Genomic DNA, 16,836 nt, shown 5'->3' on the forward strand with positions numbered 1-16,836 from the left:
TGACACCCTGGTTGGTGCTGCCTGGCGCACTGTCCTGGGAGGCCCTGAGGGTGCAGCTGGGAGCTGTCTGGGTCACTAGTCTTTTCCCCAAATGGTCCAACACAGAGCCAGGCACAAGAGCAGCTGCTGGGTGGATGCTGACTGGATGAACCGGCTTGCTTTGCATCCCAAGCCACTCATGATCCCGTGCCCCCACGCAGCACTAATGGTGAAACTGGGAGCTTTGAGCCCACACACCCCAGAAGCAAAAGAAAAAAGTTCATAAAGTTGACCGACTGTGCGATTTATTGGGGCGTCGTCATGGAGGGGAAAGCACATGAAGCGATTCTGCCTCCTGTTCGGAGCGCTGCCCCACCTAACAACTACCTCTCTGGGATAAATAAGTATAAAGGTGGTCAGTAGAAAAGGAGCCCACCTCCTCAGGCCTGGAAGACACATTCAAGCTTCAGCTTAGGGAAGAGGGAGGTGCCTGGTTCCCAGCCTCTGAAGCTAAGAAGCTAGACGTACAGGTGCAGGAGGAGGGGGATGGAGGGGGATGGAGGGGCATCACCCATACGTGGCGGTGCTAGGGTCTTTGGTTTGGACCAGGCTGCAAGCCCCAGGGCCACAGCCAGTGGCCCCACCTACCCTGCACCCCTGGAGGAAGGCAGCTCTGCTTCCCAAACCTGCTTTTCCATGGCTGAAAGCCCTTCCCGCCACCAGCCGGCTAGGAACAAGGGAAAGGGGGTAAGGGGTGGGAGGAGGAAGTCCCAGGACTGAGGCTGGTGCCTGAGGAACGAGGCGGTGCAGGTCACAGTGCCGGGCACGGGACGTGGCTGTGGTCTGGCTCTGCAGGGGGTCAGCGGAGTTCTTTCAGGAGCGGGGAGGATCCCATGGGGCCAGGGGAGGGCAGGACAGGGAGAACTGGGTCCTGCCCAACGGCAGCAGCTCTCAGCCCAGCCCCGTGGTGTCACACCCTCCCTGGAGTGTCAGCGCTGGAATGGCTCCCGGATGAACGGATGGGGCCAGAACTCTCCCAGGCAGACAGGTGGCTTCTGCCTTTGTGCACGGGTGAGGGCTAGTTCACCGGCGCACCAGTGACGAAGCTGACCTTCCCCTGGCTTCCAGGAGCCAGCCTGCAGCCGGGAGGAGGCTGACAAAGAGGCCGTGATTACAGTCATTCCTATGGCGAGAGGCACCATGTCACGCCTGTGCCCTGTGGCATCTGAATTGTGTTCTGTCAGGGCTCACGGTTTAGTTACGGTCTCCAGCAGCCCCTCGGAAACTTTCCTGGCTCATCGGAGGATCCAGTCTGGTTCTGATTCACCGTGGGATGCAGCCATGTCACACCCCTGCTCCAGTCTTTAAAACCTCCCTATCATGAAAGGGCCGGACGCTACCTCGTCTCCGAGGCCCTTCGGACCTTCCACTCTGGTCTCTCGTGGTGTACAACACAACCTCTCCCATCCCCGCGATCAGGCCCCCACCCCCGTGGCCAATCTCAGGGCACCACCAGCCAGACGGGCACCATCCAATAAATAAACCTGGTAGTGGGCAAGTGGGTCAACCCTGGGCCAGCCCCTGAAGGAGGTGGATCAGGTTGTCCAGACCCCAGAGGTACCCATCCTCGCGGTTGCCCTCGGCCCAGGGCAGCCGGTGGCTGAGCGTCTGGTGGTCAGGGAGGGCCACTGTCTTGCCGAAGTCAATCATCCAGACCCTGGCCAGGCCAGTGTGGTCATGCACGAAGAGGAGGGAGCTGCCCACCACCTGCAGGGAAAGAGGTCGGAGGTTAGCAGGAGAGCGGGCATCGGCTCAGGCCCCCTCCCCAACAGGCAGCTGAGCAGGGGGCTTGACAGCATGAACTCCGGAGCCGGGCTGTCTGGGTTCAAATCCTGACTCTGCCTTTTCACCCTTTTTCACACTAGGGTACAAACTCAGATGCCTGCAGGATCTCGCATGGGTCAAGAGCGCCCGATGCCTACCCCCGTGGAAGAAGCGCTCAGCCCCCGCAGACTGCTGCTGGTGATGATGATAAGAGCCCCCCTCCCCCAGCTGCTAAGGTCATTGGCAGCATTCCACGACCCACACACGCTCTCGAAGTGCCTTGCGGTGCTGGACACACAGCCCTCGGTAGATGCTGGTGGGGGGGGTGGTTAAAATTAGAAATAGTACTTTCGCTGCCTTCATGGAACTCCAGGTGTGCAAGGCCCTCCCCTTTTCTAGTCGGGTTTCAAACCCCACTGCTCCCAGAGAACCCAGGTGACTGGGCAGGTGAGCAGGTGGCTGTCAGGAGAGGCAGTCGCTGCCCCACTCCATTTGGCTGTTGGCGTACGGCGAGCAGCCCAGCGGGGGCCACGTCTCCCAGTGGGCCCGGGAAACTGGATGTCCCGACTCGGGTGTCAAGTCTTATGTTTTAGATGCTGGCAACTCATTTTTTAAAATGCTAAGTCACCGGGTGGGTGAAACCGAACAGGAGCACAGAAGAGATGAGGTCCCCGGGCCTCCTCTTCAGGACTTGGCACGTAGAGCCCAAGGGCAGAGACGAGGACCATGAGGGTGCCATTTAATGGTAATGAACAGTATAGTCCCGGCTGGGGCATACTGAGGGTGGACCATGGGCCGCCATGTATGGGCCTTTCGTGTCTTAACCCGCCTTATCCTCACCCCGCCCAGGAGGCAGGGGCTCTGCTAGCCCATCCTGCCTGTTGGGAGACAGGTCCCAGGCTCAGGGGGCTGGGGAGTGCAGACCCGGGTTCGAACCCGGAGGCCCAACTCCCAGATCAGGGATCTACGGGAAGTCGGGGACGCCGGAAAAAAGAAGTGAGGGGGACCTGAGCCGGGGTGGTGGAAGAGCTTGGAGAGAGGAAGGAGAGGACACCCACATGCAGTGAGGTCACCATTCACAGACTTCCTGCGACAGCCCAGAGAAATGAATGTTTCCAAAGAGACACAGGCTGCAGACGGGGTGAGAGCCACCAAACAGGAAGGCAGACACGGGTAACTGGAAATAATTATGATTACAAAGTAATCTTAAGAGCAAGAAGTTAGGGCACCTGGGTGGCTCGGTTGGTTAGGTGTCTGCCTTCGGCTCAGGTTGTGATCCCAGGGTCCTGGGATCGAGCCCCACTTCGGGCTCCCTGCTCCGCGGGAAGACCGCTTCTCCCTCTCCCTCTGCCTGCCGCTCCCCCTGCTCATGCTCTCTCTCTCAAATAAATAAATAAAAAAACATTGTTTTTACCTGTGTTAGGAGGAAGCTGAGGCCCTAGAGGGTAAGTCGCATGCCCAGTGACGAACAGCCTTCATTGCAGACCCCGTGGCTCGAGCCCATGTTCTGGATTATCCCATCTCCCTAAAACCCACTCTGCTGCCTACCCTAAAAAGCAAACCCCAAAACATGGGGTTCCTCTTAATAGCTTTGCCCTGTAACTCTGTCAGCGGTTTCTCTTCGGTGCCACCCGGATGCTGACACCCCCCACCCCACCCCACCCCCACACAGGGCCTTCCGCTCCCACGGCAGCTGGGGCTCGCACCTCATGGGTCCTGAAGAAGGGGGAGTTCTCCAGAGCCTCTCGGAGTTCTTCCAGGCGAGCCACATACTTTCTCTGTGTGAGAGGGAGCACTTCTTGGTTAGCACAGGGACTCTTTGGGTCCTTCCCCGCCTCGAGAACGGACATCCTCTACCCACAAAGGAGCGGGCAGAACCCTGCCAGGATGGGATCAGGTGAGCCGCAGGGAAAATGGGAGGTGGGCGGAGGCTTGCATGCCTCTGGGTGGCACAGAGCAGAGTATGGTTGGGACATTACATGAATATCTACAATTCCTAGCAGCAACTCCAACCAAGAGGTGGAGTCTGAGTCCCTTTAACCTCGGCTTGGTCAGAGGACTTGCTCTGGCCAATAAAACGGGGCAGAAATGATGGTGGCCATTCCGGGCCATCGAGACATCTTGCATTTTCACTTGTTCTCTGGGCCACCTGCTTCCACCCAGGAACGCGCGCCCAGGCTCGCCTCCTGAAGCGTGAAAGACAAGTGGCCAAGTCGTGAGCTGAGACAGTAAGCCCATCACCAGACATTTGAGCAGGACCCTCCTGGTCCAGCCAGCTCCGGCCAAGCCACCAGCTGACCACAGATGGTAAGCAACACAGGCCAGTATCGGCCAGCCTGGGCCTACAGCAGAAGACCATTGCCTTGGAGCAATGATGACGGCAATGGTCTTAAGCTGCTAAATTCGGGGCATGGGTGTCCCACTCACCAGGACTCCACGGTTCCCGTCCACAAAGTCCTCCAACACCTTTGTCACCTGCTCCAGCTCCTGGGTCTTCTTGAAATTGGTGTTGCAGGTCCCACTGGCCTTCTGCAGGGCAAAGGCACAGTGTCATACCTTTTCCTTCACGTGCCTGACCCCAAGCAGCCTCAGGCACCTCCTGGGACCACCTGCTTGTCCCCAAGCCCCTGCCTGTTCAGGAGGAGGAGCCAGCCCACCTGCCAGCCCAGCTCCACCCAGCCCCACGGCACACTCCTGGGCCACCGGTCCTTCCCAGGCTAACCTTGAAAAACCCCCTGGTTGAGCCAGTCTAGCCAAGTGGACTTTGTAGAGGGGTGAGTCTGGCTTTGAACAGTGACTCCGCCACTTCCTAGCTGGCGGCCTTAAGCCGCTTTCCCGGCCTCAGCCTCAGTTCCCACATCTGGAAAATTGGGGTTGTGTTGATATTTACCACCTAAAGCTGGTATAAGGATTAGAGGAGACTGGATTTGTAGGATGCATGGCACAGTGCCTGGCACGCAGTTAAGGATGCACTCCATAAATGAGACTAATGTCATTTTTTTTTTATGTCTGAGAGGGGCACAGAGAAGCCACCTGAGTCATTCTGCCACACTGCACCAGGTGCCATGGGCGCTGATAACACGGAGGTAACAGGACAGACACACAGTCGGGTGAAGGAGGCAGGTATGGAATAAGATCATCACAAAGGGAAATAAGAATAATGAGGAAGTAAAGAGAGGGCCCTGATCTGGCAGGATAGAAATCAAGGTGGGCTTCCTGGAGGAAGTGAAATGTAAAAGGAGACAGGAGGGGCGCCTGGGTGGCTCAGTCTATTGAGCGTCTGAAATTCTGCTGGGGTCATGATCCCAGAGTTCTAGGATCCAGCCCCGCATCGGGCTCCCTGCTCAGTGGGGACTCTGCTTCTTCCTCTACCCCTCCCCCTGGCTCGTGATCTCTCTTTCTCTCACTCTATCTCAAATAAATAAATAAAATCCTTAAAAATAAAAAATAGGGGTGCCTGGGTGACTCAGATGGTTAAGCATCTGCCTTCGGCTCAGGTCATGATCTCTGGGTCCTGGGATCAAGCCCCGTATCAGGCTCCCTGCTCCGCGGGGGGCCTGCTTCTCCCTCTCTCTCTGCGCCTTCCCGCCATGCTCTCTCTCTCTCTCTCTCTCTCTCTCAAATGAATTAAATAAATAAATAAAATAAAAGGAGACAGGAAAACAACTGGGAGTCAATCAGGGGGAAGTAGGGGGAAGAGCATGTGCAGAGGTCCTGTGGCAAGAAAGAGCAGGACTCTTTCAAGCAAATGAAAGTGCTTGACTGTGGTCTAAAGGTAGACACGGAGGAAGAGAGTGGGGAGAGATGAGGCTAGACCCTGGAGGGCCCTCTAGGCCAGGGAAATTCTCTTGAGAGGACTAGGGAGCCGTGGAAGGGTTTTGAATAGGAGAATGACAGTCAGATGTACAAATAAGACAGCTCAGGCAAGGCCGTGGGGAAATGGGTGCTCTCATGTATCGTTGGTGGGGTGCATGAGGGTCCCACTCCTGGGAAAGGAGTTTGACAACCTCTAGCAAGATCCCCAGGGCGTCCCATCTTCGACACTGTCCTCCTGCTGTAGAACCTCGTCTACAGCAAACCTACCCACTGGCAAAGGGTCTTGTGCACAGAGTGACTCACTGAGGCACTGTTTACAATCGCAAAAAGTGGAAACCCAGGTGGCCATCTGTAGGGGACTGTGTCTCTCCCAGAGAGAGCTATTACATCCAGAGAAAGACAGGAAGGGAGGAAGGGAGGAAGGAAGAGCAAGGAAGGAAGGCAGGCAGCTTTCTATGGAATGATATGGAAAACTCTCCAGGGCTATGCTTCCTTTTGTGTAGGAGTGGGAGGAGGAAAATTTAGGATATGCAACTGCATTTGTTTGTATTTGCAGGAAGAAACAGAAAAACCATAAGGTGGTTCTCCAGGAGCCGGCAGGGGTGGAGGGAAGGACAGCAGCAGGTTTAGGAGTGAGATTTCCCCTCTATACCCTTTTATATTATTTTGACGTTTGAACTGTGTGAATACCTCTTCAGCCAATTAGGTTTACTTTGCAAAAAAAGGAGAGAAAGAAGGATGGAGAGAAAGAAAAAATGAAAATCTTTCCCCATATGGGGGAAAAAGGATCCTTCCAGCTGCTATGTTGGATGAGGATCAGAGGGGGTGTGACAAGGACCCAGGAGCCCAGGGAGGCCAGGGCAGGAGAGATGTGCGGACTAGGGCAGCGCCGTAGGGAGGGGAGCAGACAGAATCGGGAGCTACTCAGGGAGACAGATAAACAAAACTTGGTCACTGATAGGGGTGAGAAAGAAGCAGGACTTCCCTGAGCCCCTGTCTGGTCATCTTCCACAGTCTCCTGCTCTTTCTCCACATCCTGCTTCTTCCCAGTTTTCCCTGACACCCATGTTCCCCAAGAGGCCCTGCCTCTGATCTAGCGCTCAGCCCTCTGGCAACAGGCTAGCAGCTCCTGGCCCTCACCTTGATGCCCTCAATCCGGAAGCCCAGGGTGGAGGTCGAGCTCACAGTCTCCCTCCACTGCATGTAGCGGGGCTTGGTGACAGCACCCTGAGCATGTTCCTCAGGGGTGGGGGCCCTGGGGTCCACAGCCACCATCTTCTCATACATGTCCTTCCGGGGCCGGGGCCTTTCTCGGGCCTTCACTAGCTCCTCCTCCAGGTAGGTCCTGGGACACAGAGGACGTGACAAAGAAAACTATGAAGAACAAAGATGGAGGACATACTCTCTGATATCAAGACAAGTTATAAACCCACAACATGGCACAAGAATAGACAATTAGATCTATGGACCGGAACAGAGTCTAAAAGCAGACACACGTGTGTACATTCACCCAAACTATGACAGAGAAGGCCCAACAATTCAGTGGGTAAAGGGAAGTCTTCTCAATAAAAGGACTGCCGTATTGAGGTGGGGGGGGTGGCTTCCATCCCTACCTCACACCATGTATAAAAATTAATTCTAGATGGATTGCAAATCTAGATGTGAAAATTAAACCAATAAAGCTTGCAGAAGAAAACATAGGAGATCACACAATCTTGGAGTAGGCAGATTTCTTAAACACAAAGCCACTAATCAGAATGAAAAATGACACACTGGCCTAAATCAAAAGTGCTTCTGTAGGGGCGCCTGGGTGGCTCAGATGGTTGAGCGTCTGCCTTCGGCTCAGGTCATGATCCCAGGGTCCTGGGATCCAGCCCCACATCGGGCTCCTGGCTCAGTGGGGAGCCTGCTTCTCCCTCTGCCTCTCTCCCTGCTCATGCTCTCTCTCTCTGTCTCTGTGTCTCAAATGAATAAAAAAAAAAAAAAAAAGTGCTTCTGTTTGTCAAAAGAAAACTATTAAGAGAGTGAAATGAGGGACGCCTGGGTGGCCCAGTGGGTTGAGCATCCCCTGACCCTTCACCGCTGCCCCTCAACCTACCTGCTGCCCATCTTGCAGTCCATGATGGAGGGGCCCTCGAAATCTGCCAGGAGATCTTCCATCTGGTTGAAGGCCTGGCCATCCCGCTGCACCATGCCATAGTAGGTGGGCACGAAAGGCCGCAGGGGGTCACTCATCAGCTGCTCCAGGCTGTGCTGCTCACACTGACAGAAGCGCTTTAGGATGCGACCATCCTCTCCTGCCTGGAAGTTCCCTACGAGCAGCACAGTCAACAAGAGGGTCAGCCAGAGAATCGTCTCATCTCCCAGATGCATCAGATCCTGGCTGCCCTCATCTTGCCTGACCCTTCTGAAAGGCTTTCTCTCCCTCCCTGCAACTCTCACAGTCTTGGCCACGATATGGAGAGGGCAGGACCTGCTGCTGCTCCTTGTCCAGAGTCCCGCTCATAGCACGTTGTGTCCTCCTTTGTCTTATCATTTTAGATTGTGAGCTCATGATCGGCTGTGGGAATTTTTGTGCGACCTGAGTTGAGAGCATGATGCTCCAGAGCAGATTTGCATTTGCTTTGGGGCGCCAAGGTGGCTCAGTCAGTGAAGCGTCTGCCTTCGGCTCGGGTCATGATCTCAGGGTCCTGGGATCGAGCCCCACATCGGGCTCCCTGCTCAGCAGCGAATCTGCTTCTCCCTCTCCTCCCTGCTCCCGCTCTCTCTCTCTTGCTATCTCTGTCTCTCTCTCTCTCCAATAAATAAATAAAATCTTAAAAAAAAAAATTTGCATTTGCTTCTGCCTGGAGTCCCACAGTGCTAACGCCTGGGGCCAATTTAAGTTAACTGACAAAACTGGCATTTCCTGGACCTGCAGACTGTGTAGATTAGAATTACGAATTCTTATTGGGGCAAATTGTATTTTCAGATTATATTCTCCAAAGATGGCTGCAACAATAGCTCCTGCCCCACGGGTTCTTCTAGAATTTCACCACTCCCCATCAAGAAGTGGAATCTAATTCTTCTTCTCCCCTTGAATCTGGGAGGGCTGATGACAGAAGCAACACTGGGGCTTTAGAGTCTAGGTCACAAGAGGAGATGTGATTTCCACTGTGTTGGCAGAGATGCGTGCCTTTGCAGTCCTGAGCAGCCCCGGAAGAAAGGAGACTAGTCTGAGGCCACCATACTGTGAGGAAGCCCAAGCAGGGTCAGAGAGGCCACACAGAGGCGGCCCCAGCCGAGAGCCTGCCAAGAATTGATCGCGAGGCACGCGAGTGAATTAATCTCAGAAGTTTCCACCTTGCCGTGTTCAAAAGAGTTGTCCTAGCTGAGTTCCCAGATACCATGGCGCATCCCTGCCATGCCCTGTCTGGATTCTTGACCCCAAACCTGTGAGTGTAATAAAATGGTCCTTTTATTCCGCTAAGTTTTCTTTTAACCACCACTAATTTTTGAAGGTTTTTTTGGTATTTTAACTCAGCTAGAGTAATGAGAACGCACAGAGATGGAAGCCCTGGGGCGGGTGGCCTGGCTTTTCAATGACTCAGATCTAGGGATGAACAAGGTAGGTAAGTTCCCTTCTTGTCGTCTTTTGCCAGTGGACCCACCTAATTTGTCTAGTCCCCACCAGTAGCCTTTTTTGTAAATAAATTTTTTTTAAGATTTTATTTATTTATCTGACAGAGAAAGAGACAACGAGAGAGGGAACACAAGCTGGGGAAGTAGGAGAGGGAGAAGCAGGCTTCCCACTGAGCAGGGAGCCCGACACGGGGCTCGATCCCAGCACCCTGGGATCATGACCTGAGCCGAAGGCAGGCGCCCAATGACTGAGCCACCCAGGTGCCCCGCAAATAAAGTTTTATTGGAATATAGACACACTCGCGTGTTTATGTATTGTCTATGGCTGCTTTCATGCTAGAACAACAGAGTTGAGTAGTTGTGACAGGGACCATACAGCCCACAAAACCTAAAATGTTTATTATCTGGCCCTTTACAGAAAATGCTATGTGCTGGGCATTGTGCTACCATGTGCCACAGACATCATGCGAGGAGGGCCTGGGGAAAACCATTAGAGCTGCTGTTTGAGGGCCTACTGTACTCTGGACATGAGGAGAGAACAAGGAATGATTATTTCCATTAATGAGGGGACCGTGTCTCAATCTTCATAGACATTTTGGTTTATCATTATTTTTTAAAATATTTTATTTTATTTTTATTTTAAGCAGTCTCCACGCCTAATGTGGGGCTTGAACTCACAACCCTGAGATTAAGAGGCGCATGCTCTACCGACTGAGCCAGCCAGGTAGCCCCATTCATATACATTTTTATTTTAACCCTTTGGTTAAGCCTGCAAGGGAGGTATGATTATCTCCATATTACAGATGAGAAAACCAAGGCCCAGTGAGAGAAAGTAACTGGCCCAGGATCCCCCATAAAGAAAGTGCAGAATGAGGATTTGAGCCCAGGACCATTTTTTGCCCAGGGTTGAGGATTTGCTCCCCATTCCCCCCTCCCCCGGCACTGAGACAATAGGGAACAGCCCTCAGCCCTGATGTACAGATGGCCCAGCCAAGGCCTGAGCATGTCCCCTAACAGCCTCATGAGGTGGAGACTGTCCTCAAGCCCATCTGACAGATGGGGCAACCTGAACTACAGAGAATGTCTCTGGAGCTTTCTTTCCCCAGCCCAGGTGTCTGCCCAGCCTGTCTGCCCCCTGCTGTCCCCCACACCCCTGCTCTCACCAGCGTGTCCCGACAGCTGGACCCAAGGGTAGTGTTTTCGGAAGGAGACCACAAAGGGCGAATATTTCAGAACCGTCTTCAGCTTCTTCCATGGTTTGTTCTGTGTGAGGCAGAGCAGGGTGGGGTCAGTGCCAAGGCTGGGGAGGGAAGGGGGGGGTGTTGCACTGAGGGGAACCAGGTGGACTAGGGGTCTTTCCAGGGCCAGGGGGCTTCCTGGGATTGCTGCTCCCAAGCTCACCAGGGTGAGCAAAGCCCACTACTTCAGCCATGTCGAGATCCCCCAAAGGCCCCAGCAAAGGTGGGGAAGAGTCTGTCCATTTTTCTCTGTCCTTCTCAAAGGAGGAAAAATAGGCCAGGTCTTGCTGCAGTAACAAGCAGCCCCCCAGGTCTTCCCCTCCACAGGCACACACCAAACACCTGGAAACCTCACTTCCGTCCCAAAACCAAGTCAGACCTTCTGGAGAAGGTGATAGAGGTAGGAGTTGATGAGCGGAGGCTGAACCACAGAGTAAGACAGAAACAGAAGCAGATGACAAGGTGACGACAGTGACAGAGAGATGGGCACAGGAGATGGAGACTGGGACAGTCATGAGAGCTGCTCACCAAATGGCTCCAGCCCCTCCCTGTTCCAGGGACATCCCTGCCATCTTGACCTCAGGTTACTGACCTGCTTTGGCCAGTGAAATGTGAGCAGAAGCGTGAAAGCCAGTGCGTGATTCTCTGTGTCCTTTGCCCTGCTGTAGGAGGGGGTGGGGAGTGTGGAAAAAGAAACAGAAGCTTCTTCAGTCTGGGCCTTGAGTGAAGACAGCATGAAGCAGAGCTCCCTCACCCACCAGTGGCTCATGGTCCATGTGCAGTATGAACAAAAATAATCGCGTGTTGTTCCAAGTCACTAAGTTTGGGGGTTGTTTGTTACTACAGCAAACCCTGACCTAGCCTGACTAAGACAGAGACAGGGTTACCAAAAGACAAAGAAAGAAAATAATAGAAAGACAGAAAGGGAGACACAGATTCAAAGTAATGCCAGGAAAGAAAAAGATAAGTAGAAGCAAAGAAAGAGAGAGAACAAGCGACAGAAAACTAGTAAAGCAAACTGAAAACAAAGATTTAGTTGTAGCAGGTTGACTCAGTCAAGAGGTTCTTGAGACCAGGTCAGCGTCTGATTCACATGCACAGCACGCGTGCACACACACGAATACATTCTCTGCTCCAAGCACATGGTGGGCCCCTAGGCAGGTATTAGGAGAAGGGGTCCTCTCCAGAGAAGGAAGTTGTGTGGCCCATCCCCCCACTACCCTGGGGTCAAAGCCATGTTCTCTCCCACGTGCTCAGAGCCCAGCTACCTAGCAGACATCTAATTGATGGTGGGAAGGTCAAGCAGACACAGGGTGTTGGGACTGCAGGATTCAGGAAAGCCTATTCCTTCCACCCTCCAGCTGCCAGGCGGGGAGAGGAGGTGATTAATAAAGGTTCCTGTTTACTAAGCACCTGGAACATTCCAGGCACAATGACAAAGACTCGGTGAGCCATAACCTACTTAATCCTAAACACACAACCCCAGGAGGATTGTTGCCTCTGTGTTACAGAGGAAACAGAGGCTCAGAGAGATGAAGTCACTTGCCTAAGTCACACAGCACAGTGCTAGGGTTCTAACTCGGAACCCACTGCCCTGGGCTTACATGCTATACCCCCTGCTGGACTATGAACTCTGAAGGCAGGGATTGGGGTGATCATGGTTATGCCTGTGTCCCCAGCCCATGGCCTAGCACACCATAGCTGCGCCAAAAACATTGCTTGGATTGAAGAAGGTTAGTTGTAACGGTCTTTTATCATTAAGCAGATTCAGTATCTTGTCTCTTTCCTAGACCTGATGGTTAATCTGGGCTTTCTTAGATGGTTTCACGATGGTCTCCTCTCCCATGCCCCCTCCTCCAGGAAGCCCTCTCTGATACCCCAGGTGCAGCCAATCACACACACCTTCACCCCCACCATGGTCTCCTACAACACTTGGTTTCCCCCACACCAGCCCTGACCTCTCTGTATGTTAATGGGTCTGTCTTCTCTATTGGCCTGGGAGCCCCATGAGGGCAATGTCTCAGTCACTGCTGTGTCCCCAGAAAAGCCAACACAGGGTGGGACACCTAATAGAGGCTCAGGGACTGTTGGTTGTCTGATTAGGAGGACAAGACGGAAGGGAAAGGGGGAGGAAAGGAAGAAAGGAGGAGGACTTTAAGGTCAGACGGGATTTCAAAATTAAGCGAGAAGGAAGCAAGGGTTTGTTTTCTGGGCAGCAGGAACAACGAGGGGAGGCAGGATGGTGTGCCCTTGGGCTTCATGGCGACGGAGGTGGTCAGGAGGGGAGCAGGGAAGCTGAACATGGGAAGCAGCCCGGAGACAGGAAGCTCTGAACACCGGACTGAACTTCTGGTGGCTATCTGGAAGGCCCTGGGGAGCCATGCGACGCACTGAAAGCAGGGAAGCTTCAAAAGCTGATCAGAAGTGGGTCTTGGAGGCAGATTCTGGAAGGATGAAGAAAAACTGGAGACAGGGAGGTCTGGGAGGAAAGCAAGTGAGGGACGGATCTGCCCATACACCCCTGAGGTTGAAGTAACTGGGTTTTAAACTCAGCCAGAACGGAGTTAGAATCCTGGCTCCGACCAGGCTTGACCGACCCTAAGCAAGTGACCGAACCTCTCTAAACCGGTTTCCTCCTCTATAAAATGGACATGATAATAATCCCAATCTCATAGTGCTGTTATGAGGATTCGGGGTTAACACATATACGACACTTAGAAAAGTGCCTAGTACTATTCCAAGGGTTTGAATCCCAGCTCTGTGTCTTCCAAAGTGCGTGACCTTGGACAAGTGTCATGACCTGTCTGGGTCTCAGTTTCCTCATCTATAAAATGGGAATAATAATAGTATCTACCTCATAGGGCTGCCATGAGGATTAAATGAGTTAATATGAGCGAGGAGCTTAGTACAGAGCTGGGTATAAGCTGCTATTTTTTTTTCCATTCCCTTCCAGATCAGCTGTTCTGAGATGCCAAGAATGTGAGAGAGTAGGTGGAGCAAACAGCTAAGGCAGAAAGACCAGAGGGTCAGCTCCTTCGCTCTGGCACAGGCAGGTTGAGGCAGGTCTGCCTCTACCTGTGGCCACATGTGTAAGCATGTTCCTAAGGGAGCCATGTAGGGTGAAGGGGGCTCAGGGCCGACTCCGGCCAGAGGCCCCAGGAGAATGGGAGGACCCAGGAGGCCAACCCACTCGAGGCTCTCACACCTGCCTGGGTGCTGACCCTCCCTGAACCTGCCCTGCCCAGCCCTCCTGATTCACCAGGGAAGAACCGCACCCAAGCTGGGGTTGAGGGTACAGGATGTAAACAAGAGTCTGCAGGGGGCCCCTTGGAGAGCTGGGGGGCAATGGGGAGACCAGAAGGTCCCTGGCCAAGCTGGGGGTCCTTGGCATTTTGGGTTCACACAGCCCTTTGAGAATCTGATAAAAGCTGGGGGGCTCACTCCCTACAAAAGTGAATGGCTAAAGGGTGGTAAAGGTTCATGACCCTTGAAGACAGCCACAGGCCCTAGGCTAAAAACTGGGGGTAAAAAGTGCACCCTTTCTGTCCTCCTATACCAGAGCTCTCCAGATTCTGAGGTGATATACTTTCTAGAAGATCCGACAGAAGTCAGACACACTCACTGCAAAAATATATGTGTATATGCCCACAGACTCACACGATCACCCAATTTCAGGAGTTCCTGGGCACCATTAAGTCAGCCAGTTGCTGTCTATTTTGGACCCCACGACCGGAGGCAGTCAGGGAGGGGAAAAGGAAAGGATTAGGAGGGTGCCGGGAATGGGTTGGTAACCTGGCTGTCAGAGGGAGGAGGTCGGCAGATGGAAGAGGTACCTGGAGATGAAACTGTTGGTAGTGCTAGAGAACTTCTCAAACCAAAGGCAGGGGGAATGGGATAAGGGGCCTGTGGGGATGTGGCTCAAGGGCAGGACGGTTCCCACTCACCCCAGACCTGTCTTCGGGGTCGCTGGCACCTCTGCCCCCGGCCACCACATCATCCTCAGACTCGTCGAAAGAAGAGGCAGAGGAGAAGCCGCCACTGCCCCCCTCAGCCCGGGAGGGGGGTCCCATCTCCATTGGCTGAGCCTCAGGCTCAGGTGTTTCAGGAGTGATGATGAGGCGGGGCACAGGGGTCAGGGAGCTACACTCCAGGTGAGAGTATAGGTGAGTCCCCAACTCCCCAGCTTCTGGTTCCTCTAACGGGCCATCCTGCTGGGACTCCCCCAAAAAACAGTCTGTCCCAGGTTCTGTCTGGGGTCCATGAGTATCTTGTGCCTGGGGACCATCAGTGCCAGGCCGTGTCCAGGAGCCAACAGTATCTTGCCATGTTGGGAAACCATCAGTGCCAACCTGTTCCCAGGCTGTTTTCGTATCCTGTTGTATCTGAGAGCCATCAGCACTTGGCTCTGTTGAGGAACCGGCCCCCTCTGGCTGAGTCCGGAGGCTGGACCTGTTCTTATGGGTCCAGAGGTTATCAGCCCAGGTCGTGGTCCTCTCTGGTTGGGTCTGTGACCCATGTATTTCTATCTCTGTCCAGGGCCCATCAACTCGGGGCTGCGTCCGGAGGTCGGCCCTCTCTGGCTGAGACTGGAGGTCAGACCTGTATGGACCAGTCCAAAAGCCATCCGTCCCAGTTTCCGTCCAGGGACCGGCTGTCTCCAGCTCTGACCAGTGGCTGCTCTTTTCTGGACCTGTCCGGAGGCTGGATATGTCTGGCTCCGTCTTTTGGCCGGGCCGCTCTGTCTCCGCTCCGAGGCCAGCTGCTTCAGGCTCAACCTGTCCGTTTGTCCCCGGCTCAGGCCCGAGGCCGACCCTCTCGGGCTCGGTGTGGAGGCTGGACCCCTCGGGCCGGGCCCGGGGCCCGCCCCCGTCCGGCCGCCCCGCCGGGCCCCCTGCGCCGGGCCCAGGTCGCTGCTGCCCTGGCTGCCGCCGCCGCCCCCCTCGCGGCGCCTCCAGCCCCATGCGGGCCGCTCCCGGCAGCGCCCCGGCCTCTGCCTCGCTCAGGCTCCCCCGGCACGGGCAGCGCCTCATGCCCGCTCCCTAGGTCCGGGCTTCGATCCGACCCGTCCCCTCCTGCCCCTTTAAATCCCGCGAGGGGTGTGGCTGGGGAGCCCCGACTTGCGGGTTCCGGCCCGCGGAGTCCTGCCCTCCCGGCCACGCAGGGGTTAATCGATACTCTGCCTGCCCCCCCAACCGGGAAAGCCCCAAAGCCCCGCCCCGGACGTGACGCAAGGGGGATGGGCCTTGCCTGGTCCCGTCCGCATCTGTTGGAGGAGGTGGGCTCCGAGCTCTCGAAGCTGGTCCGGGTTGGGTGTACAATCCTCCGGTGTCTCCTGGCTGCGGGCCAGTAGGGCCCTTTCCTAGACCCTCCCGCAATTAATCCGACCTTCCTACACCCTCGAGTGACCAGTTTAGCCTCCCTATAAGTCCTCGATGACGAGTCCAGCAGCGCGCTCGTTCTTCAGACGGAGCAGGGACTGACTTTCAAAGACTTGGAAATCCTACCGACCTGGCTCCAAGACCCGCCTCTACCCCTTACTCGCAGTGTTACCTGCAGTGTGTGACTTACTTTCCCTCCCTCCTGCTCCAGCCCCAGGCTCAATTTTCTCACCTGCAAAATGAGGATACATAATGTCATTTTATTGTTTCAGAAAATGTGTGTTCGATGCCACAAGAGCCAAGCATTTTTACCAACAGGGATATTGAGGCCCAGAGCCGTGAAAGAATTTGTCTAAAGGCAAAGTGAGGTTAGATGAGGGGCAAGCCAGGAACTTAACTCTGAAGCTAGGATGGCTGGCTTAAAATGTGGGCTCCAGCACTCACTTCTGGGATGCTCTTGCCCTGCAGACTTGTCTCCTCTGAGCCTCTGTTTTCTCATCTATAAAAAGGGGAGAGTGGGGGATAATTTCCTCACAGGACCGCTATGGGAGTCTTTATTAATTTGCAACAGCATTTACATTTGTGTACTTGCTTTGTGTCAGGTGCTGTACTTACCAGGTTATACCCCAACTCTTGTGAGGTAGGGATCATCATTCCCTTGCACAAACAGAAAAACAGGCACAGAAAGACAAAGCAGTAAGTCCAAGATCATAAATCTAAGTTGTATAGATTTGAACGCAGGCCCAATTAATCTAAGTTTGGGCTTTTTGTCCCTACAGGATGATAGAACTTGCTTTTGAGGCTGGGGGTGTGAGAGAAGGAGCCAGAAGTTGAGAGTATTTTCTCTAAATCGGATCATGTCCTCCTCTGCTCAGAACCCTCCATGGTTGGGGCGCCTGGGTGGCTCAGTCGTTAGGTGTCTGCCTTCAGCTCAGGTCGTGATCCCAGAGTCCTGGGATTGAGCCCCGCATCGGGCTCCC

General features: G+C 54.2%; 1 protein-coding gene across 1 annotated transcript; it reads right to left on the reverse strand.

Annotated features, from left to right (window-relative positions):
* Window positions 1–262: 262 nt before the first annotated feature.
* ITPKC (inositol-trisphosphate 3-kinase C) lies at window positions 263–15,689 on the reverse strand. The gene is made up of 7 exons (XM_025854613.2): window positions 14,423–15,689; window positions 10,404–10,503; window positions 7,718–7,931; window positions 6,760–6,964; window positions 4,231–4,332; window positions 3,510–3,581; window positions 263–1,746 (listed from the first exon to the last, which is right to left on the reverse strand). The coding sequence occupies exons 1-7, from the start codon at window positions 15,506–15,508 to the stop codon at window positions 1,543–1,545; spliced, it is 1,983 nt and encodes a 660-aa protein (XP_025710398.1). The 5' UTR covers window positions 15,509–15,689; the 3' UTR covers window positions 263–1,542.
* Window positions 15,690–16,836: the final 1,147 nt, after the last annotated feature.

Source organism: Callorhinus ursinus, unplaced genomic scaffold (assembly GCF_003265705.2).
Source record: "Callorhinus ursinus isolate GAN/ISIS: 27379988/994484 unplaced genomic scaffold, GSC_fseal_2.0 scaffold61, whole genome shotgun sequence".
Taxonomy (NCBI): domain Eukaryota; kingdom Metazoa; phylum Chordata; class Mammalia; order Carnivora; family Otariidae; genus Callorhinus; species Callorhinus ursinus.